The sequence below is a fragment of the Etheostoma cragini genome, chromosome 8 (genome assembly GCF_013103735.1).
Source record: "Etheostoma cragini isolate CJK2018 chromosome 8, CSU_Ecrag_1.0, whole genome shotgun sequence".
In the NCBI taxonomy this organism is placed as follows: domain Eukaryota; kingdom Metazoa; phylum Chordata; class Actinopteri; order Perciformes; family Percidae; genus Etheostoma; species Etheostoma cragini.
In genome coordinates, this window is record NC_048414.1 from 12,297,285 (window position 1) to 12,322,581 (window position 25,297).

At 39.1% G+C, this 25,297-nt stretch overlaps 1 protein-coding gene across 4 annotated transcripts; it reads left to right on the top strand.

Annotated features, from left to right (window-relative positions):
• The first annotated feature begins 1,079 nt into the window (after positions 1-1,079).
• Positions 1,080-24,906, top strand: eps8l2 (EPS8 like 2). Of its 4 annotated transcripts, XM_034878978.1 has the most exons (21): positions 1,080-1,358; positions 4,705-4,755; positions 5,209-5,255; positions 9,826-9,890; positions 11,726-11,887; positions 12,927-13,076; positions 14,298-14,377; positions 14,565-14,674; positions 14,783-14,853; positions 14,952-15,078; positions 17,180-17,268; positions 17,370-17,444; positions 18,960-19,108; positions 19,356-19,524; positions 19,610-19,644; positions 19,745-19,850; positions 20,040-20,159; positions 21,216-21,294; positions 21,389-21,560; positions 22,740-22,872; positions 24,026-24,906. In XM_034878978.1, exons 2-21 carry the CDS (start codon positions 4,721-4,723, stop codon positions 24,101-24,103), a joined length of 2,052 nt encoding a protein of 683 aa, XP_034734869.1. In that variant the 5' UTR covers positions 1,080-1,358; positions 4,705-4,720; the 3' UTR covers positions 24,104-24,906. The 4 variants fall into 4 exon arrangements, with proteins under 4 accessions (XP_034734869.1, XP_034734866.1, XP_034734867.1 ...); XM_034878975.1 differs by lacking the exons at positions 1,080-1,358; positions 4,705-4,755 and having other exon boundaries at positions 4,984-5,255; XM_034878976.1 differs by lacking the exons at positions 1,080-1,358; positions 4,705-4,755 and having other exon boundaries at positions 4,984-5,255; positions 21,219-21,294.
• The last annotated feature ends 391 nt before the right edge of the window (positions 24,907-25,297 follow it).

Sequence of the window (25,297 nt, forward strand, 5' to 3'; positions counted from 1 at the left end):
CCAAGCACAGACAAACACTTGTGCATGTCACTGACAGTAGGACAATCCACTGTGTGTACAAGCATTTATATTTCCCCCCTTTAATCACATTTGACTGCTGGTTTTAATAGAGAATGTTAAATTCTTCATTTTTGTTAAAACACAATAATTAAAGTAGTTCAAATACAGTGGTATGCATTATCTAAGTGATTTTTTTTTGCAGGGACCGCTCACTGCAGCTGGACAAAGAGTGGTCATTCTTCCCAGCCAGTGACATTGAAACCTGGGCAGTGTTCCACACTGTTGCTCCTTTCTTTCACCCTTTTAAATCCAACTAGTTTAGACCAGTCACTACTTTACTGCACAAAGGAAACCTGCAGAAATGGAATTATCTCAAAACCGAAGAGCTTGCATATTAATAGGAATTGGGCTTATGCATTGTAAAAAAAAAAGCTTTTTTGAAATATGTTCTTTATTGCCACATACATGTTGTAAATGTCACGCAGGGCATCACATATAAGGTCTTAGGGCCCTTGTGCTTTACAGCATTGGCAACCTTGGGGTCGGGAGCCGCAAAGCGTCCCAAGATAAATCAAGAGATTATTAAAGAATGAAAAAAGGAATTTGTTACAATGTAATGTTTTTTATTCTTACTCTTCTGTAATTTTTGCTTTTGTTTTCTTGTGAAATACGTGAAATAAATGTGAAATCTTTTAAATCAAACTATCTGAGGAGCAAAAATCACACTATGGTCGTAGTCCACACTTAAGTCAGATCTTCTGATGTGACAAGGAGATATAGTATATATATTTTAAGGCCACAGGCCATAAGGTTTGGAACCACTGCTTCACTTTTAATAGGATTTACATTACATTAGATACCATTCGGTATCTAGACTCTAGAGAAATTCACTCCATTTCCAAATAAAGCTGCTCAGTGTGGGTTGTTATGTATTGAAGGAAAATAAAACATGAGTGAGTTGCATTACCACCAGTATGCAATTGGAGTGAGAAAAGCTCACAGTGACCGACCGGCATACCTCCAAAGTGTCCATGGAGCTCCTCCCCTCCCAGATCGAGTTACCTGCAGAGTCACCTGTCGCTCACCTGGACCCGCCTTCTTGTCTCCTCAGCGACTGTGTTACTGCTGGGAACCGGCAACAAACGTCTGCGCTCTGTGTTGGACGGCAACTGTGTAGTTTACAGTCTGGGATTTTGACGGTTGTACTTCAAACCAAGCGGTTACAAATATCGACAATTTCCTTTCCTTCCTTTCCGGAGTTTCCTGTTCTGATCGGGCTGTGATGGCATGCTGATGCCCAGACGCCGTCTCGCCCAAGTATCTCACCTTGAGCATCCCGTCTTGAAAACACCACCACTGTGAGTTCCTAACATAGGCTACTTCTTTCTTTCTTTCTTATAAACATGGCTCCCAATTAAATCTTCTTAAATTTCACCAAAAATAAGTCAACTCATTGACTGTTCTGGAGCTTTCGATGATCTTCCTCAACAGGTGAAGTTGACTACTTTCTGTTCAACTTTATAATTATATTTGTCCGATCTCGTGGTTTAACAGTTGAGAAAAGTTTGATGATAGAGATGATGTATTATTAATGATGTATTGTGATATTAGGAAATGTGTCGTAGATACTAACTGTCAGCACATATTAATGTTTTGTGATCAAGACTGAAGGTTTGACATGATACATTAAAACTGTACAGTGATTCCTCCATAGACGTATTTTACACCCCCCAATAATAAAAACTGGCCAGTGCAACCCCTCCCCAAATACCTATTATAATTTCCTTTACATAAATAAAGACATTTGCACCCTAATTTGATGCAGAAAAGGCACAAATTGTTGCAGAAAGATTCACCACAATGAAGGAAATTAAGTGTTTGAAATGCTCCAAATTTAAATTTGTCTCAAAAGTGTCCCCATGTTGAACCCAAAGTCATGCCCTTGTATTCATCCATGAAGTAATCACATACTGTACTGTTTGGTATTGGTTCTGCTTTCTGCAAGAGAGCAGACAACTACATGTTGCTACCACACATTTAAATCTGATGTCACCCTCAGCTTTAATTGCGGCATTTATCTCTGTGGTGAGAGAAACGTGCTTTCATTTAGGTTCAACAAGTTTAAGAATAACCTCATCATGACTACACATTAACAACCAAATGAGAAACCCCACTTTTTCCCTAGTACGTGATTATTTGTTCTCTGTGTATTAGGAAGGTTATATGGATGTTACGTCAATGGATAGGGATAGAATCTGTGAAATCTGACCTGATTTAGTCTTGTGTTTGTTCTCTTGGCCCTGATTCAGAGACCTGTATACACTAAATAAACCCTTAACATCATCAACAGTGTACTGAGATTCAGCCAGATGGCTGCATGGCTTGAAATACAAGACAACTTTTATGTCTTACAAAATGCTTACTCGAGAGCATGGAGCAAAGTCCATATTGCTCATATAAGTGTAGGCTCATATTTGTTGCAGTGGTTACTGTGTTTAAAGGCTAGTTGTGCTGCGTCTCCCTAACAGAGAGTTATCATTTTCTGGCACATGTTTCAGACTTAATCTCTACTAAAAATCGGTTGTTTTGTTTTTGCCATGCCAGACTTGCAACTCACATGTTGATGATGACTTCAGATGATAAAATGATGAGTTGAGGAAATGAATTTTATTCCAAAATTAGATTTTAAATGTGAAAACATAAACAACACAGGACGGATTTCAGAAGTTATGTTAGGAAGGGCTGAACGAGGACTCTGACGCTCTCAAATGATTAGTTAATGACAACACTTGTCTAACCTCATTCCAATTAAATATGGAAATCAAAATATATTATAATTTTGTTGGGGACAGACATAAATAAGACATACTTGCCTTTATGAGTAAGCCTTTAAGATAAGCGTCCTGCACACTTCTTTTTATGCAATTATTGTTATAATACCATGCAATTACCACCGGATAAAGGGTTGTCAGTATTGAACAATAAGCACCTTAAGCTGAGTGCAGGAGAGGTGTGCCCAGGGCCTCTTGCCATGAGGTTGACAACACATAACACCCAGCCTGTTCTGCTCCGGCTTCACCTCCCTCCTGAAACCTGGCGGCAGGCCAGAGCTGGGAACAACAGTGCAGAGGGATGATGACCAGAGAGATAAGGACACAAAGAGGAAGTCTACCTTTTGTGCAGGCTTACTAAAGTAAATAGGATTACTTTTCTTTGCTCATTTGCATTTCCCAGTAAGATTTTGTTGTAAATGAATCCTTTAAACTGGTCACAATGGAGCTACATGTGTGTATTTGAAAGAAATCATACATTGTCTGCAGGAACACAGTGAGTTTGGTTAATATCTGTTAGCGCTGTTGTTGTGATTTGAACTCACTTTGCTTGAGCAAATATGAGCAGATTAGAATATCTGCTTAGGGCGATTATGTTTATGATCTGCTGCGAGATAGACTTGAGTGACCGTGCCTGTAAACTGTCATACGCAGCACGTAACTCATGTAGTCACTGCTAGTTATGCAAAAACAGTTCTACTATACTTCAGAAAGGAGGTAAGGCATGTCATGAGGAAATGGCTGTCTCATGTATTGTGGTAAGCACGGCCAGTGTCATGAACTGACACAAGGTCGGTGTCTTTCAGGTTGGATTCTCGCAAAACACTTAAAATACTTGCTGGTGAGGGGTGACACAGGATCCAAACCTCTCGCCACCAATTAATTATACAAACTGAACAGGTTGTCTAAAGTGATACATGGCTTCTTAGAGTCAAAAAGTCCCTAACTTTTAAAGGTGATTAATGTCTCCAGTGTTAAATACATTTTACTTTAGCCATTAACGTAGGAAGAATTATCAGTGGTTATATTTATTGCAGTATAGGTTATTAAAGTAAACCAAGCAGAGTACTTCTTCTTGTGTAACAGCTCATTAGGGACCACAGTTAGTCTATATCCTTTGCGTTCCATTTCCACTATTGCTCTGGTGCGGCAGGAAATTCCGCCGAATGCATGTATTTTCCGTTTCCATTTAACCAGAGCATGTTTTCCTCCCGTCACCGAGTGCTGTGTGGTTTAGCTAGACTCTCCTTCAGCGCACTTTGGAGGAGTGTCTGGCAAAGCGAGACAACAGTTAGACTAACTACAGTGTGTTTAGCCATAGAGTGAACTGTAAACCTGATATATTTTACATAACCTTGTTAATACATGCCTTGACAGACAAGTTAGTCTCCAGGCCCAGAGGGAAAGGTGTGCGAGAGTTTTATACTCTCATTTCCTGCTCCAGTTAAAGGGAATTAGATGTAGCACACCATGCTAATTATCAAATAGTTAGCGTGGCTGAGTGTTAAACACAACCAAATGAATTAATTGCAACTATACACATATAGTCATCAACATAGTGGATCTAATTACACAGTGCATAGCAGCCTGCTGTCTGCCATTGTCCCAGATCAGTCCCCTGACTACCAGCAGTAAAAGCCCAGCACCTGGCTCTCCCCCGAGGAAGAACAGGCTGTTGGTAGATTATGCCTTAACTTTGCTTACCTACTACTTTAATGAGGCAAAAATAAAAATTATGCAACAGCCATTTAAAAGGATAAATAATGCATGTTTGTTTTGGTGGAAAATGTTTGCCCTCCGCCACCAGCCAGCTCCCTCTCTCTTGGTCTTTTATTAACACCCACTCTCTTTCTTTCCCTGTTTATTTCTTCAGGTGGATGCCTTAAATCATGAGTGTCCTAGGACCTCCGTCGAGGCAAGCCAAGTGAGTGTCACACAAAATCCTGCTTCCCCTCACATATTTGCGTTTCTGTGTGTTATGCTGAGTAACTGTCAGGCAGGCATGAGAGAATCACTAACCCAGTATGCAGAAGGTGGTGTGGGTCAGGGACTTCGGGCACAGAGCCTCTCTGTTGAGAATTGTTTGCTTTGGTGTGTGGTGTGTGTGTCCCACACACCTCCTCTTTCCCTCCCCCCTCTCTCTCCTTCCCACTCTGCCTCTCTCTCCCTGGCTTGTCCATATGTTCAGAATCTCAGGCTAATCTCATCCAGTGCTGGCCGACTGCTCGCGGTGTACCACTTCTATTTTGTGGGCTTGCGTTTATGAGAAGTGACAGTTTGGGAGTTTCAGAGAGTTTGTGACAGTGACATCCACAGGTGCCGGGGAGAAGATGAAGAGCATGCAGCGTAACCCTGTCTTCTCTTCTTGTCATTGCAGTGGAGTGGCCAGATCGGACAGCAAGATCAGTGCCAAGGCCCTATACGGTAAGTGACTGCAGAAGGCCTGCTGTAAATAATCTCTAGTGCACTAAAAGTTTATTAATCCGCATCTGAAATTAGTCACCAACAAAACAATGTTTTACGAGTTATATTTGCCCATCTATTTTTATTGTATTTTAAATGAAGCTATAGTATATTTCAGACTCATTTAATTTAAATGCATGTGTTAGATATATCTTTTGATACCTTTCCAAACTGTCAATAGTCAAGCTGTGTGGATCAGTGCTGTAATTGATTCAAATCACAACAATTTTCAGTCATCTATGCAAATGACTATGTCAGGAAATTGCGCACCCTGACTCTGCAGCACAGTGATACAGCCTCACAGGACTATCACAGTCCTCTCCCCAGAACACACACACACATCGATAAGAAAGGGCCAAGGTCTTGCTGAGGGGCCCTAACATGCTCAGGCTGCTGACATCTCTTTCAGACACTGAAGGACATGTGAGGGAGGCAGGGCTCCTAAAGGGGACATGAGTTTCCAGCTCTGTGCCAGGCCTGCACAGCAAGCTGGGCTTTGTTGTCAGATGCATTAGGCTTTTGGTTTGTCTGCACTTTGTAGTAATGTTGTGTGCATATCTGTATATTTATGTAGTCTGACTTTCCATAAATTGTTCATACTTTAAATTGGAAGGATATTTTGTGGTATTGTAGGACTCCATATACATCTACATTGTCAGTATCAATTACCGACTTTGCTGAAACTCACTATGGCGTGACAATTTCATTTTATTTAAGCTGTTGCAAACTTGGGTGTGTGTGTGTGTATGTGTGTGTGTGTATGTGGGTTTGTGTGTGTGTGTTGGGCACTCAAATGTGCAAGAGGGAGTGCAGGGTGTGCCTGTTTTTAATGTGTGGTTGGAACAGGGTGGGTAAGCCCATGTTTTGCTGGTGAATAAAAGACGCATTGAAAAGTTGAAAGGAAGAGGCGGACTCACCTCTGGTCCTCCCTGCGTGTCCCTCAGACATGAGCTCATTGGCTCCTGCCAGCACCTCTTTCCACACTGTGGACATAGAGGAATATTGTGCAGAATATCATTGGCCAAGATAGAAACCTAAACTAAGGTATGACAGAACAACCTGCTCTCGTGCATGGCTGCACTGTTCCAAATATAGAATGGTCTGGCCTTCCCAAAGCATCTGACTGTGCACCTCGTTGTCTGTGAAATAGTTCTGTGCCATAAGTCATCCAAATATCCACAGGACGCATCAACTCCTGTGAGCTCTTGGAAATATCCCACTATATGTGTGACATGGCTGTGCTCTTTTTTTATTGGCTTGTGTCATCTCGTGTGGCAGATGGTCACCGCTACCTTCTCACAGCAGTAAGACAGCAGCGTGCCTGTCCTCCTAAACCAGAGAAGCAGGAGAGTGGACAATATTGTGCACCATCTATAACAGTGGGGGATATTTGGATAGATATAGGTCTGCTGGTGAATAAACATGTAGAGGAACAACAGCAAAAGTCCCAGCTCAATCTCCCATATGCAAAATCCCCGTCATTGACACTGTGCAGATTAGCACACAACTGATGCAAATGATGCACAAGTCCTCCCACCTGATCCGTTATCAGCAGCCTTGGGGTAAAGATGCCACATCAGAGTCATCCTCCCTGGACTTCAGACCATCTGGCAGCTATCTTGAGTTTCTTGCTCTGTGGCATGTCTCTGTCAGGTAAAATGTGTTTGGGCTGAGACGCTGAATTATCAAGTGGGAATTCTAACTTTGATCTCATCCTTCACCGCTGTTCAATTCACTTGAATGTCTACTTCTAGCATAATTTCTATTATATTCAGCTTGTTAAAGCAGAGTTATCAGTGGCTGTATTAAAAAAAAAAAAAGGTAAGTGTTTAGCCTTTTACTCTCTATAAATAATATACAATGTAAATCTGTATTCATTTCTTATACATTACTTTGAGGGGACAACTCTGTGGTGTACAGTATCAGGCTGTGAGGTGGCTGTGAGGCAACATCTAAAGTTTAGATGTTGCGATACAAGATATTAAACAATTTCATTAAATTTGTATCATACAAATGTACTGTTTTGGTTTTGGGTTCATTCATGTTAAATTGGATTGATCTGGGCCATGAATTGGTTTGATCGTCTGCCAAGCAGCCATGTTTATCACTGGTCATTGACTCTGGAGAGCTCTGAGGATCTGCCCATCTGCCTGCTAAGTGGCTCTTATTGCAAGTTGTTGCAGCGCTGTGAATTGATTGGCATAAATGTCAGGCCATTAATAAGACATGGGGTGAGCTCGACTTTCAGTACGACACCTGACGCTTGTGTTTCACCTGTGGGGAGCCAACCAGGAAGAAATCAGCTGAGAGAAAAGGGCAAAAACATCCTTGCATTATTTGGACAGGGACGGCCGTTGCATGGATAAAGAGCTCCTGAGAAAACTTAAGAGCGTCTGAGCTCTATCAAGCATGTTTACGTCACAGTGAATCATCAATAAATGCATATAAAATATTGGAATTTATTTTATTTATAGTCTTTATTGATCCCTTATGGGGAAATAACAATTCATACTCTGTTGATTTTACACACTACACAACTGAAATACACACATATGCTCAGGTCCTATACATATACTAATGGAGGGATGTCAGAGTGACTGGGCTGCGACTACAGAACAGGCGCCCTGAGCGGTTGGAGGGGGAGGGGGGGCTCGGGGGGGCTCGGTGCCTTGCTTCAAGCTTTTGTGTTACAGTCACCATAAAGCAAATCAAGCGAAAAGTGGCTGAACGTCTGTATGGAGAGAAAACCCGAGTGGCATCAACATGTTGACTCTATTGGATTGGGGACAGAAAGAGACCTGATATGAGATCTGGCAGCGGAGTTGATAGGAACATACTCTCATTTAACCGTAATTGTTACCTGCAGGCTATTCACCTGGTAAAGAGGTCAATGAGCACACTGGCTCACTCATTTAACATTTGCTTATATAAAGACAATGATCCTTGCCAACATTACATGCAGTGCTGTGAACAATGGTGTCTTGAAAAAAAAAACTAAGTGAGCTCCAGTGTTTACAAATGGCGTTCAAACTTTGAACAGGTCACCAAATTTGAACTTCATTGACAAAATTATATTTTTTAGCTCTTGCATTTGCAAAACTTCAGTTTATTTAATGTTTTTGTTTTTTCAATCTACCTCAAACTGTAAAGCAGCTATAATGAATAATGTTTATATCAGCGCATCAAATAAATGTGAAAATAATGTTCCAAAGTGAAAGAGGTCACTCATAGTGATGAACCTACAAATAATTACCACCTGAATCTGCCGCGCCCCTCCGCTTTACAGAGCTTTAAGTGAGTTTCATCTCCAGCAGGAAGCTGTTTTTAGTGGAAAAGCTCTGAAAAAACACTGTGCATTATCTGTTCAGCTCCAAACAGCAGTAAGACTTAGCAGTAAGAAAGCAGCTAAAGAGCCAAATCTTTACCTCAGGAGTTGGTTGAGACCGAAAACAGAGCAAATATAGGTCTGACATTTGTCAGGTGGACGGAAACACAATTCCAAATGAATAGTAATGTTGCTCTGTAACTGTCAGATGTGTAAATAAGAAACTGTTTGCTAACAGATTCGTCATAATCAACTTAATAGGTGATGATGTATAAATGTTGTGTAGATTATTCTAGATGTTTAAGTGAGGGAGAAAGAGTAGAATTGCTTTTTAGCTAATAGTTTATTTAGTCATTATTCAGAGCAGAGTATAAAACATGTCTGAAGTGGATCTTTATTGTGTGGATTTCTGTGGTGACATTGTTTAAATCTCCCTGTTAAAATCCCTGGTAGCACTGACAACAAATATTTGTACGGTACTCTCACCTGTCTTACTCAACAAGTTTGTTCTAAAAAAAATTTAAAGCATTTTAACTTCATAGCATTTTAACCAACTTGAAGGTTAAGCAAGACAATTTACAATGCATTGTCATTGATGAGGAAGTGATCATGGTGCTGTTGAGAAGTTGCATCACCGATCTTTGAACCTGCAGTAAATCTGCGATTCTATGTGTTGCCCCTGATAAAGCGAGATTCCAGCCTGGCCAACATACTATAAAGGTTGAAAAAAATCAAGTTACACAACTCTTTGACATGAGATTTAATAATTAACGTATGTTACTTGCCTTCTGGCAGGACAGTTTTGGACACACAATTGTGTTAAAAGATGTAATATCACAAGCCGCTATGGTTTTTACTGCACTATTATTGTAAATGATACTGTGAATGATGCTGCCGTGTCTAAAGTTATCCCCTTATTATATAAACAATATTTATGTGAATATCTAACAGTATTGTTAACTGTGAAGACCATAAAAACAAACAGTACGTTTTCTTGTCACTTCCTTATTGCTCTGCTGGTCTTTTTAGCTTGCACACTAGTGTTTCGATTCATCTGTTCACTCTGCTGAAACCTGCAACATGTGGAGTTTAGGTCAGTGTCACTGCAGGCTGTTTACATAATTGTATATATACAGTAAGATGGAGAGCAAGACCGCATGGATTGTCCGTTTTTCACTTTTAACATCTTTGTTTTTTTATCAACAGAACAAAGGAAAAAATACTCCAACTCCAATTACATCATGCATGAGACGTCACAGTATCATGTTGAGGTAAGATCTGCTCTGTTTGTGTTGCTCTAAAAAAAATTATGTTATGTCATGATTTTGACCAATTCTGTATTTTAAAAATGTTTTAGAAATAAAGCTTGGCAAAAGATTTTAAATTCAACCCCTACATATTTATTCAATGGTGGTATAACGGAGGCTGGGTGGTAAACCGATCAGGGTACTTAAACACTTTACCTTTACTTATTATTAAAGTTTAAAATCATTTTAGTACTCATTAAAGTAAAAAAAGAAAGTCAGTATTTAAACGTTTTATTAATAGAAAATCTGAATATATAGACTGGAAATTTGCAGTTTCTTTTTTTATATACTGGATTGTATTATTATTATAAAATTATTATTATTACTGTTAGTGCATTTGGTACCTATTCACCTGCCTTGCGACTGGGATGAGTTAATGAAATTAACTCACTAAAAATAGAATAGATTAGCAACTGAGATTGGAAGCCTAGATCTAGTTCTGGTAACCCAGTAGATGTAAACCCCATATGCATTGTGTCCCCGGATTACATCTGTCCGAGGACCTTTGTTCCAAGTCATTCCTCTCTCTTGTCCTCAGCGTTTCCTGTCTTCTTTACTGTAAACTGCTCAAAATACAAAAGTCTGGATTTATTTCTAAATTAAGTTTTCATTTCCATGGAATTTTCCTTGGCAAGTTGGATACATATATACAATAAACATTGAAAATGGAAAAAACATTGAGCAAAGCATTGCAACATTTAAAACATAAATATACAATAGAAATATGGCAATACAAAATATAAAAATAAAACATATGTACAAAATAATTGTTTTATAAAGGAAAATAAAGCTGTATGGTTTTGTGCAGGGTGTACAAAAATATTAATCTGGATGTGCAAAATGCAAAGATGTAATCACCCTTGCAACCACTTTATCGGCATTTCCGGGACTCACTGTGACCTCAACAAAACTGCAGAGCTCACGTAGCTAGTTTTCTCCTCCGTACCTCTAAGTGTGCGTGAGTGTGTAAGCTTTGCCCTCGGATGAGCTTGCGCTTAAGCGATCTCAGATACCGTAGTTTCCGCGTTTAACATGTTAAAAAAGAGGGCAAATTTACTGGTCGCACACTCTCAAATTTTGGTCGCAAAATGCAACAAAAAAGCAGTCTGGAGCCCTGAAGATAGAAGTAACTCTAAATGTCATGATAAATTGTTCTATTGGCAAGAGATAAAAACACAATCTCTTGATTACCCTACATCATTTACAGGACTGTTTCATAATCAAGCAATCAGGATTGAAGCATTGGGGAGCTGGTGTTGGAATATTAAGTCAGATATGTGCTTTAGGTCAGGAACGATGTTGAACTGTCCTGTTCACTTAGGATTTCTCTAAGTGCCTCCCCATTATTCCACATGGGCGGGTAATTGCAGATAACTGCCACGCTGGCATCAGCTACATGCAGAGAGCCTTGGAAGTAGTAATATCGTAGTTTTGATATTAGATTAAAAAAGTCAATTACACAGCTAAGTAATTTTCAGCATTGGGAAAAACATTGAAGTCAATTAGCTTTAAGTAAGCATTCCTAAATATACAGTTAACAATTACAGTTTAAAGAAACCTCCCCTTTGGGAATATCATTATTTGCTTTATTTCTTGCTGAGAGCTGAGAAGCTTTGGACAGAGTCAGGCTAGCCATTTACTTTAATTAAGCCAGTTAACTAGAAATAATGTGTATTTCAAATTACGTCCTTCAACATTCCAAAGTAAACCTTCCATTGCTTTCAGTTCCTACCAGGTTATTGTCCTCTCACAGCCAAAAGTCTTATCCTTCATTTACAAACTCTTTGTTTTCTCCTCAGCATCTGTCCACATTCATTATGGACACGACAGAGTCCATCACCACAGTGGACGATGCCATCCGGAAACTGGCCCTTCTGGACTCAAAAGACAAAATCTGGACCCAGGAGATGCTCCTGCAGGTCACTGACAAGGCGGTCAGGCTGCTGGACTGTGACACACAGGTATGGCTGGACATCGCTCCAGACATCATGCACGTCATGATGTTTCATGATGTGCAAAAAGTTTCCTCGCAATAAGTGTCACATTTACAGTCATTGATTTGTGTTTGTGATTAACAGCATGACAAACTGTACACCACATCCAGAAAACCCACATTAGATAGTGGGGGCATGTAGTTTGAAAGACAAGAGCATTTAACTAGGAAGTGAGTGTCTGACAAAAGATGCCATGAAGTTGCATCATGGGAATTGTTGGATCCAGTGTTTTTGGAGCTAAAAGCCAGGACATATTGGTCTTTTGTAAATTAATATTGACCGTTGATTTTTTTCCATCTCTCACAAGTCCCCCAACTTTGTGACAATGCAAACTAAACTGCTCAAGTGCCTTCTTTTTACCCATAGTGGAAATGTGGCTCCGGCAACAAAGAGTATGGAGTGTCAAGAGGGCAAACCCCCTGCCTATATAGCATGCCGTTACTTCCTGATTGGTCCAGTGACTGAATGTGATTTGAAAACATAGCGACCAATCTACCTGCTACAAAAGGACTAGTTTGGCATTTTGGGAAATTTGCTGAAAGTTAGATGAAAAGACTGCTACTCTCATTTTTGTATGTTTAATATGAATTGTGAGCCAGCAGATGGTAAGCTCATCTTAGCATATAGACTGGAAGCAAAGTGAACAGCTGGCCTGACTTTGTATAAAGATAACAATATCACACAAACTTCCACGTAAAACAACACATTTTTCATTTTGACACTTCATATTTCATAAGAATCAAACAAACAATACATAATTAGTGTTTATTATTGAGTTTTAGGTGCTCTTAGCATTTGCTACTGTTGGACAGAGCCACACTAGCTGTTTCCAGTCTTTGTGCTAAGCTAAGCTAACCAGCTGCATGAGGTAGCTTCATATTTTCTGTGCAGATATGAGAGTGGTATTCCCCTTCTCATCTTTCATCACTTTTAGAAGACTATGTGTAGTCCTGATTTATCTCTTCACCTCTTCCTCTCTAACTATTCCTCTGTTGTGCTTCTGCAGGAGGAGCTGGAGAACTTCCCTCTTCCCACGATCCACATGAGTCAGTCGGTCCTGAATCAGACACGCTATCCCTCCGTGCTGCTGTTGGTGTGTCAGGACAAGGAGCAACACAAACCTGACATACATTTCTTCCACTGTGACGAGGTGGATGTAAGTCTCAGTTTAAATGTTTCAGGCTTGCCTTAGTTTGTGTCTTTTATTGTCTGTGGCTGGTTGGCTCGCTTTGTGTTTTATGTCATTTGTAAATCCAAGCTGCTTTTGTTGGAGCAACAGATCAGATTTCAGTGCTGTTGGCGGTAGTGTGCTTGCGTGTATCCTTTTACATTTTTTGCAGCCTTGTTCAGAGATATTTGCTCAAGGAAGGATCTATCTCTGAAATTATGTTATATTATAACTCATTGCAAAGACAATACCTCTTTATGGTTCAGAATCCTTTCTAGTAAGTTAAAATAAATATTTGGTTGAATAAAGGGAAGCTGATGATCATCATATTGGGCTCATAAACACTAACTTGGGTAAATATACATTTTTTATCACTAGTATGCTTTAGTCTACTTTGAAAGAATATAAAAGAAAGTGAGGTTTCTTATCCATCAAAACACTGATGCTTCTGTAATGTGACGTGAAGAAAGAATAAGAAAGCATCTTCAAAATTCTAAATATGTGATTTTTGGAGAAAATCTCAAATGTTATGCAATAAACGGATGTATTTAATGTCATTACCTTTATGCTGTTTGTAAATAAACACATATAGTAAGTCAGTTAAGTTTATTTATTTCACACTTTTGTAGAAGGTGCATCCCAGTTTGCATCACGAGTCATTATAAACAAACAAATGGACAAACTACTTACTAAACAACATAAAACATGTCAATGCAAGTTTGTAGGTTCACACTGCTGACCTCTCTAATGTTTGTAGGAACGGCGTCACAACCCCAAAGCTACAGTTTGCAGCAGCCACGGCTTTTAGGCATAGATTATCTCAGATAAAAAGATTGTAAAATATGAATGCATTATATGTAACTCCATTGCCTTTGGTCATAGACTTGAATTCCAGACAACAGCATATCAGAAACAGGAAATAAAATTCTCCTCAGCATACCAATAGCATTCCAATGCATAGTATTTAATTTTTCACTTTGGCCTGTTTAGAATATGTTCAATTCCTCATGAATTAGATATTATTGTCAGTTTGCAATGAGAAATAAGCTTTAAACATTCAATTTGACATTGACATGGCGATATTGTAATTTGATCTAGGCCCTGGATCAGTTACTAATTCTGCCCGTGAAACTGCTGTTAGACTTAAAAAGGCACATATACATATAAATATTTAGTTTGATTCTGTGTGTTTCTCCGTACTTTCTTTAGGCTGAGATGGTTCATGCAGATATAGACAGTGCCATTGGAGACAACAAGCATGGAAAGAAAATGAGGCTTCAGACTCTTAAGTGAGAACAATTCTGACATCCACACACACAAACACACACACACACACACACACACACAGACACAATAACACAACATGGTCTTGCAGTCAAATACATATTAAAGAAGGCAACGCTGACCTTTGATTAGAGGTTAGATAACTTGATGTTAGGGTGCTGAAGGTCTCAATGCCTCTTCCGCCTCCTTCAGGGTGAATCAGGAGAAAATGAAGCGTCACAGAGAAACTATTCTCCCTCCCTCGGCCTCTAAGGGTCCCTCACCTGCTGCGAAGGGACGTGTAGCAGCCACCAACACACAGGGTGAGAATAGACACACTGCTCGTGCACTCAAAAGAAAGTCCTTGTCACATGCAAAGCTCACATTTGATTCAATAGTTGCAAATTACATGAGTTTTTTTTTTGTGTTAGATCGACGAGCCTCTGGACAAAATGACGCTGAGTCACATGAAAAGTTGGCCCAGCGAATTGAGAAGGATGTAGTGAGTGATTTTATCTACACTGTGACACCTGTCATCACACTACACAGCCTCCTAATGTTATATTCTTCATGCTAAACCCCAGGATTTGTCTCCCTCAGCAAATCCTCAATTGTACCTTGGATGACATAGAGATCTTTGTGTCGCGGCTGCAAAAGGCATCAGAGGCCTTTTCTCAGCTCAACCAGCGCAACAAGAGTAAGAAGAATAAGAAGAAAGGACCAGCAGGTCTGTCTCCCTTTCTTCTGATGTGGTGGGACGAATGCAGTGACAATATGTTCATATTGCTCACGTTGCCATGCTTATGTCTTTTTGTGTCCTCTGGCCTGGGAATGTCATCCAGTGATGCATGTGTGGTAGCAGTTCCCAGTTCAGGGTTCTGTTAAATATGTGATACATTACTCAATTATCATAACTGAGGTAATATTATCACTTCTTAATCACTCCCTGTGAATGCTGATCTGGTGCATGTTGGTTATTTTAATGCATTATCATAAGTGTTTTTTTGTTTGAATTAGAATGTTATTGTTATGCTATTGCCTGATAAAGTCAAAATATTGGCAATACCATAAGGAAGTAAAATTCAATTAAATGTTGAGTGAAGACTGACATGAGATGCTGATTAGATGAATCAAAACTATTTGAATCTTTGCTGGATTTAAAAGCAAAAGTGTCATCTTATTTATGGACTGAAAGTGTAATAACAGCTAGTTCTCCTAGTGCAAAGTAATAATACTACTGCAACATGTGGCTGAGTAATGTTACCAATCAACACTAGCAGCAGTATGACGCTGTGTTTTTACATCAACACCTCTTTTTCCTTCGGCAGTGGGGTAAGATGCGAACACACACATATAGAACTGGGTTAGTCTCCCACACATCATTTGGTAATGTGTAACACAAATGTGGGTTGTCCCTGACTACACAGACAGATATGCTGAAAATGATGTATTCCCTATCTAGAGAATCAGTTTCTCAACTTTTGGGTCAGAATCCTACATGTAGGGTCATGTGCTGATCGAAAGGTTGGCAAGACTCGTGTATGGATTGCCATGTTTTTAAAATATAATTCGTATTCAGGGTTCATACAAAGTCTTAAAAGTTTGGGAAATGCTTAATTTTTCAAGATTAGGAATATGATGGATTTTCAACATAATCTGATGTTTCATCTACACAATCCCTTATGTGAACCAAAAATCTTTTAATATTTGAAATTAAACAATCTCGTCATCATTTCAATTAGGAGATACTTCATTTTATTGTACATATGCATAGTATGAAATGTACAGTCTTTGGAAATCAGACTCCATTGTTATGAAGTTATATTTTTTAAAGTAGAAAGCCAAAAGATAATCCCCAGATGGAATCTAGACACTGATGGTGGCTTTAGGAGCCCAGAGACCAAACCGAGGAGCCGACGGTAGCGGCCTGCCAGAGGAGGACCCAGGAGCCGTGCGTTATTAAGACCGGAGGTGCAAAGGGGAGGAGGAGAGTTGTGCTCTTAGCCTGAAATGACAACTGAGCAGCAGAGAGAGACAAGTTTAAAACAGGATGTCATGCTGTGAGAGGCTCGTGAAATTAATGGACGCTTCTGATTGGTTAAAACAAAAGTGAACGCCTTTAACAGCTGTTCAGTTTAGAGAGAGAAAAGTGATTACGTTTAGAAGTCTTCCTGAAGGAATTTACGCTGGGCTCTATGTTTACTTGTTGTTTTCTGGCATCTCATATCAAACCTAAATATGCAATCAAGGTTAATATGAACAGCTGGTAAAATAACATTGATCGCTGTGGGTAAAGGAGTTCGGTAAACTTTATTTTCCGCAATTGCATTTATAGTAATAATTTAGATGATAAAGGCTTCAAGAGCCTGGAAATGTTTTGTTTAGGTACCTTAAAAATGCTTAAAGAATAATTGAATTTTAATCTTAAAAAGCTGTATGAACCTTTTGCTGTACGAAGTCAAAATTTAAATTAGTAGGTCCGATAATTCATAACCTTTGTAATTTGGAACTTCAGTACCCATGAAAATACAATTTAAAAGGACACTACAGTCAAATGTACGTAATATGACTCTACTCTGTGGGGTTGTGGGGATTTTGGGACACAAGTTGAGAAACCCTGATGTAGCACGTTCTTTGTTGGACTTTACTCTCTGGTCAAAGCTGTTTATTTGCTAATCATTATTGTACTCATAACCTTTTTTCACTGGAAAAAAAAAAAATACATTTCTTTGAACCGTGGCCAGAAAGTGAAACCTGCATCCTATCTGTATGGAGAGCTGGTAACTCTGGAGTCTGTGTGTGGTCATTGTTGCTCTGGTTGTTTACAGAGGGCATGCTGACCCTGCGGGCCAAGCCCCCCTCTGAAGCAGAGTTTATCGATAGCCTGCAGAAACTGAAGCTGGCCCTCAACCTCTTGGTGAGATATCACAGCTCCTAACCTCTCCTCCTTCATCACGTTCATCAATTGTCCTCTCTTCATTACCTTCTCACTGTGTATCTTTCATGGCGCCCCTGCAGGCTAAACTGAAGAAGCACATACAGAATCCAAGTGCGTCTGAACTGGTTCATTTCCTCTTTGGACCGCTGGAGCTGGTAAGAGCTAAATATGTGTTCAGTGTATGTCTGATGTCAAATAGGTTTATATGGGTGATCCTCCTGAACACATGCATCTATTTCTGAATGTCAATTGTATAAATTCATGCTAATAGGTTCTCCATGTCATTGGATACCCTGAAGGGCAACTGGGCCCACAGGCATATGTGACAAAAATGCTCTGAGCTTATAAAAATGCACAGAATCAGAGCAGTTTAGAGTTTGCATTGTCGCTGTCAGACATTGCTCTTATGTGGCACCACACCCACTGCTTCTCTCTAAACTCTCACCTGACTGGAGTGACATGGCTTTCAGCTCTGACTCAGGTGCAGCCACACTTACACAATGTCGGTTTGCCAGGCTGCAGTGTTCAGCCACACCTTCGATACTGCTAGATAGAATCACAAAGCTGTGATTAGTCTCTGACAGTTAATATGGTGCAATTGACACTGGACACGTTGGATTTGCTTGATAAGGTTAAGATAAAGCCGGTGCAGTAATATTCAAAATGTGGCACGTCACCTTAAGATAAAACAGCAAAAAAAACATATTGTTTACTTAAATGTCTTCAGTAAATCATACGGCTGGATATCAAACCTCAATTTGTTTTGAGGATTGGCCAAAATGTGTCCCAAGCATTGTGTATGGAAAACCTTTAAGTATCGACAATTAAAAAATTCTTTATTTTGGTTTAGTGATTATCACTTAATTAATCTTTTCCTTATTAAAATTATCAGTAAGAGAGAAAAAAGGGTCTCACACTGTCCTATTTTCTCACAATAAACTATAATAAAGAAATATGTTTTGGTCATTAGATCTTCAGTCTGTCTCGTCAGGTAAAACAGAGAATGAAAATGGGAGCATTCCAAACAGATATAGAAAATACCTCCTACCGTGAGGCTGATCAGGGGCCATGAACTGTCCGTATCACAGCCAGTGTGCAGTTAGTCTAATAGCAGGCACTTCACACCATGAACAAATGGACATTTAACTAAATAGACTGGACAACAACAGGTATTTATACAACATCAAACAATACAGATAAAGTCGAAATAATATGCAAAATATGAATATTATCAGGGTAATGGTAGATCTCAGGCTGGTAACATCAACTGACAAGTTGTATTTCTAAATACAAGTATATGGGATGTAAATAGAACAGTGTGCAGGAATTTTCTTAGTCATTTCCTGCTATGCACCTTTCCAAAAGATATTGAAGGTGTGCATGAGCCTTCACAGTCCTGATTCACCTTGTTTTATAATGTTCAGGCAAAGTTTAGGAGCTGCTGCATTGTGTTTAGACAACATTAACACAGATGCATTAAGAATTTTGGCATACTTTCATGAATGAAGAAAAGCTTTTGTAGAAAATAATTTTTTATATTTTTTGAACCAAGGTATTTAAAAAAGAAAAGTTGTGGTAGCAGTAATATTTACAGTATACAGAAAAACTGCCTTTCCTTTCTAATACGTGGTTAAAAAGCAGTCGATCAGTAAACTTGTGATTGTCCATAGGTGCTGCAGAGCTGTGGGAGTCCTGAACTGGTGCGTTCAGTAATCTCTCCTCACCTTTCCAAAGACACTGTTGACTTCCTACGAGGACACCTCTCCCCCAAAGAGATGACTATCTTTGAGCTGCTGGGGGATGGATGGACCAAACCTAGGTACATAAATGACTGCATTTATATTACACTTTTATCTGAAACACATTTGTAATTTTCCTCTAATTCACATATGCAGTCTGAGCTGCCATGCAAGGTGCTGTCTTGACCATATGGAGCAATTGTGGGTTCAATAACTTGTCCAAGGACACTTAGAAATGGGTGCATTATTCATACTGGCTATGTCTGTACAGATGTGAAGCTTAAAGGTCAACTTTTGACCATCTTCTCCCTCCTCTTCCTCCTGCAGAGCGGAGTGGCCCAGGGATCAGTGCGCCCCTTTTTATCACCCAAAGTTTCGTAACGGCTGGGAGCCGCCGGCAGAGTTCTTCAGGACGGCCCCATGGGAAACAGAGGGACCCACTGGGCCACCGGGGTCTCCCATCAGCCCCGAATACAGAAAACACTCAACTGAAGACGTAAGGATTTTATTTGTTAGCCTTTAATGTACCAACCATTGCAGGTCCTAATCCTGAAAATGTAACAATCTGTCTGCTTTTGTAGTATTATGGAACTCATTCCTCAAACTCGTCAAATGGGTAAGTAAAAAAGTCCCTCACACACTTTACACTTTGCTGTCTCTTTTACTCACAAAAAACATGTTGGACTGTAATGAGAGGATACCGTGTGTCTTAACAGGTCTTACAATGGGATGCCCCCCACCCGCAAATATGCCAAAATTCGCTACCACTTTGTAGCACGGAATGCCAACGAGCTGTCAGTGCTGCAGGATGAAATCCTCGAGGTAAAAACTAGGTCAAATGATGTTGCCTTTGATGTGAAGATTGGCATGCAATTTTGAATTTAAACCAAATGCGGATGTACATTGCAGCATATGGCAGGGATGATTCAAACCCAAGGCTAGGGAAACGTAAATTGACCTTCTGTAAGACTAACCATCTTTGCTAAATAGGATTGTGTCTGCTGCTTGCAGGTGATAGAGGATGACAAACAGTGGTGGAAACTACGGAATCGCAGCGGTCAGGCAGGCTATGTCCCATTTAACATCCTGGATGTTGTAAAGATCGAGGAGCCAGAAGCCGTCTACAACCAGGTGATCTGCTGTATTATACATGCAGTGCATTAACATCACATTCTTTGATTAACACCCAAAAACGTTGGCAGTGTATGTATAAGCTCTTAAATGAAAATAATCTGTTAAACACCTTTTTTCTTATAGCATTGTGAAAAACTCACTCTTGGCATTTCTGAGGCTATTTTGTGGCTGTGTGTTTTAAGCATTACCACATACAAAGTTTCCAGCAGCTTTACATAAAACATTAACTCTGTTTAGCTGCAGTATTTCTGAGCAAATTCTGCAAGTTTTGAGTTTGTATGCTTTAGTAGACTCAGTATACCAGAATACAATACACATGAAATGTTGTGTTTTGAATAGACTTTTTCCAGCAGTTTTTACCATGTGTTTGTGTCACTTTCACTTACTTTGACAACTGTCATTATCTTTATCTCAGATGCAAAACCTCAGGCGTGTTGTCAAGAGATGTCACAATAATTTCTGGTTAATGTAGGCAATAACTAACTAAAGTATGAGGTAATGAGAGAGGTCAAGGTTTCTTTATCACTGATTTATATTACAGCTAGGATAAAAAGTACAAGAGATGAGTAGGACACCAACCGATAACAGATTTGCTACAAAGTGAATTGGATGAATACAAATCTTAGATACATGACAAACAATGTGTAGTATGTAAAAAATATCGTAATTATTTAAGTTCACAGGATAATTAATTGAACATCACAGATAAAAGTTAAGAATGTTTGCAGTCATATCATCTGAACACTGGTCCTAGATCAGTGCCGCTTTGTTTACACACACCATTCACTTGTTGTGACCCAACACATTGTGCAGCACTGTTTCCACCCTCACCAAAAGCCTACATTCCTATGCTCGTATTCATGCTGCACACAGGTTCACCAACGCCCTGCTGCAGGTGCTGCGTGCAGCTTCTCTTTCTAGTGTAAAATACTTTCACACACATATTTTCTCTTTTGGCTCCTGGTCAAAAATGTACCATCCACCAGTGAGACAAACCAGTTTTTGTAATAATAGCTGTTTTCTCATGAACTGTGTTTGTGCCTGTGTGTGCAGCAGGGCTACAGGACTTCCCCTCCTGGTTCTCTGAGACATGGAGAGAGCTTCAACAAGGGTAGACCAAAAAAAGACAAAAGTGAGTGAACACAAAAAAAAGTCAGATCTAGGAATTACAGATATCTAATGTGCTCTTTTCTGAAAACTGCTGCTGTCCTGTTTCTGTGCTGCAGTGATGGATCAGGTCAACGATGAGCTATTGATGAAGATCACTGCTAACAAAAGTCAGCCACCCAATTGGAAGGTCCGTGTGGAGCGACCATCCGGCAGCCAAGTACCACTCAACTTTGACTCAAACCCAGAGCAGGTGACTGCATGGCTCAGCGCAAAAGGTTTCTCCAAACCGTAAGTCACTCACAATGCTCATCAATCCAAAAATTCAAAATACCGTCCATTTTTAGTAGAGATGTTCTGATACTGATACCGGTAATGGTATCACCTCCGATACCGCCTGAAATGATAGTATCGGAAAGTACTAGAGTTTATACACCGATTCGATAACATGTAATGAAGCCCTAAAAAAATCTTTGTTAAAGTAGTTCAAGTATGTTCTTTTTACGTTATAACTGGCTGTCAAACTGGATAAAAAAAGAAATTTCTGTGGCAGTCATTGTTTGTTTGTTCATGTTTCACAAAGAGTTTAACCGGAGCCAGACCAAGATAGAAATCATATCACATCCATACAGGGATAGTAGTACACAGCTGTTAAAACATAAAATGTATGACACACTGGTATTGGATCTGTACTCTGTATTTCTTGCTCTTGGGGGAATTACTAGAATTGTTCTTGTATTCTTGTAGAATTGGTCGTTGTAAATTATAGACTGTGGTCTAGACCAACTTTATCTGTACACTGTCTTGAGAAAACTGGGGTTATGAATTGAAAGTATAAATAAAATTGAATTGAATTGTATCGTCCGTTACGCAAGTTTAGGTATCGGTATCGGGAAGCAAAAAATGGTTTTGGACAATCTCTAACTTTTATTAGGATGTAGGCTGAGTCCCGCAGCGGCCCAGGTTCAAATCCAACCTGTGGCCCTTTGCTGCGTGTCATCTCCCCATCTCTCTCTTTCTTTCATGTCTATCCACCATCACTATAATAAATGGAAAACCCCCAAAAAAAATCTTTAAAAAAAAAAGGGATCATAAGGTTGACATTTGTGATTTTGACAAAAAATGTTTTAACAAATATATGATAGATTGCCACAAAATTTGACATTGATGCCCCCCTCAGGATGATTTAGGAAGAACAGGTCCAATTAATAACATTACTGATGTCTCAGTTCCATTAAGTGTCCCAGCAAGCCAGCATGCACAATACCAGGATGCTAGAACAGACACAACCCAGAAGAGTCTAGTTGTTATTAAGGTTATTGATTACATCTGTACTTATCCTGCTTTTGCATGTCAAACTCTCACAAAGGTCTTTTTGGATGGTATACTCTCTACTGGACACTGTGTACAAATTAATAAATACAGTACATTTATACTGTATCTAATAATAAGTATATGAATTGTCTGCAGGACTGTTGAATGTTTGGGGATCTTGACTGGAGCCCAACTGTTTTCCCTCAACAAAGAAGAACTGAAGGAGGTGTGCCGAGAAGAAGGCGGTCGTGTCTACAGTCAGATCACCGTGCAGAAAGAACAGCTGGAGGTAAGTCACACACTTGTTTAAATCTGCACGCGATCTGCTCACACACCTGTTGCGACAAACATCAAAAATAGACATAAAAGCACAAAACCCACAACTGAACAATACCCACCTATCTCAGCTTTCAGTCTTTATCTGGGCATGTTAAGACAAGCCAATACACTCATAAAAAAGCTGGTGTCAGCTGCCAGAATATTAGAGTCATCCTCTATTATAATTAATACAGATGTAGTGCAAAAAGTGTGTACACGCTGTAATCAGGTCTGAACTAACTAGGTAGGAATATCAGACAAGTTAATAACTCCCCACCAGGATAATAACAGAATAACAAGCAGTTATGGAAGATAAACAAATACACAAAACACAATTACCCCAAAGTGCCACATTACAATATTCAGTAGATGAATCTCCTTACACTACAATGATGTAAATATAAACTTAGTGACACATATATATATATATATGAGACTCTTGTTTTAAACTCAGATCTTAAACTGTAAAATAATTAATTACCTCTGATATTTTTTTAATTAAATGTATAATTGACTTTGTCTATTAGGCTGTTTTATGTAGAGAGGGTCTGAAGCAAACAGAAATAAATGCAGAATTCAGCAGAATGGTTTAGAGAAATATCAAGGGGACAAGAAAAGTGCCACAAAGAGAAACATTTTTCATCTTTTAGTCAAAGATTATTTCAGCCTGGATAGAGTTCAGTCTGTCCCATATATATAAAAAATATTTAGTTTGGATGATGCTTTTTGTCATCTCTCCCTCTTGGTTTTATCCTCACCACTAAGGTGACAAGTTTCTACCAACTCCTCCTTATTATTGTTTTGGTTGTTGTTTTTTATTCATTAATTTTATGTCAATCCATTACCCAAGTAGATACTTACTAGCTATTAACACAAAACATGCACAGCTTTTGGAGTAAATTTGTATTAGTTTAGCTTTTTTCCACGACAATTGACAGTTACTGTGTGTGGTCCCTTTTTTTAACATGCGCTTATAAAGACTAGGATAGGAAAAGTCTGTTGCCATTGCAGTTATTGAAAGCTTTGCGGTGGATTTTTTTCATGGCATTTGTCTCTTTGTGTTCTACGGTAATCCTCAAACAAAATGTTTGAAAAAGCAAAATCTTCTTGTGTTTGCTTTACAGAAGACCAGTGGAGACTCAGAACTGCAGGAGATCATGAAGCGGCGGCAGGAGAGGATCGACTCTGGCAGCAAAGACTGAACCTGCCGTCCAGCAACCAGACCCGACCAGACGCTTTTGCTAACTCACTGCAGCAGCTTCTTCAATCAATCTATTGTTAATTATGACCTGCAGTAGAACATAAGGAACTGTTGTATACATATTTAATTGTATATTTATTTTATATCACCCAATGTGTATGTATATCAGTGTTTTCTTATGTAATTATGTTGCTTTCATGGTCTCATTAAATGTTGTTGTTGTATGAAAAGAGGAACGTATGAATCAATGTGCAATTTTTTGTGTGTGGGTGTGTGTGTGAGGGAGCATGAAAGCACAACATGCATGGAACGTAGATATTTGTACAAGCAGTGTGGTTACTGTTTAGGCACATTGTCAATATTGCAGATATTTCCTGAATGACTTAAATAAGTTGGTCTTAGCTATTGCATATCTAAATATGTGCCAGAATGTTCAACACATGTTTTGATATTTACCCAATTCTTTTCATATTGCTGTTTACAAGTAAAATAAATATTAAAACAGAAATACAGTAGTCTCATCCTAGTTGGTAACTACAGACTAGCAGTAGGTATTAATATAAATGTTGCTATTCATAATCCGAATTCAGACATTCTGACAAGAAAAACTGTCAATAATCATGCATGAAGTTATTGTGAATTGTGAGATGCTGTCATTAATGTGTATGAGACTGATCTATGCAGGAGGATATTTTGCAGTGTAAATGGCATAGACACACAGGAACAATGAGGAATATATGAGACTATGTTGTTCTGATATCATTAAATGAAGATGTAGACAGAACATGCAAGGGGTTGTAAATATTATGGGATACACTGTTCTAATTTTTACATAATTCTTGTATTTGTCATTGGATTAAAATACCAGAGGTAGAGAAACAGCCAATACAGTTTCTTTATTTCAAACTGTAAAACCAGAATAAGAGTTGCAAGTAAAGAAGGAAGTTAAATTAAGTACAGTAACTTTAAGCGATCCTCAATTACACTGGATTTGACACTGTCTCTGTAATTGTCATATATTTATTGTTCAAACGATATCACATGATTGATAATGAAAAAACATCACTTAAATACATGACAATCACATTTCACAATTGTATCTATAATGCCATACTATTGTTGTTCAAGACACTGTAAGGCAAATCAGAGAAATCCTGAGCACAAAAAATCTGGCACAGAATCTGGAAAAACTAAA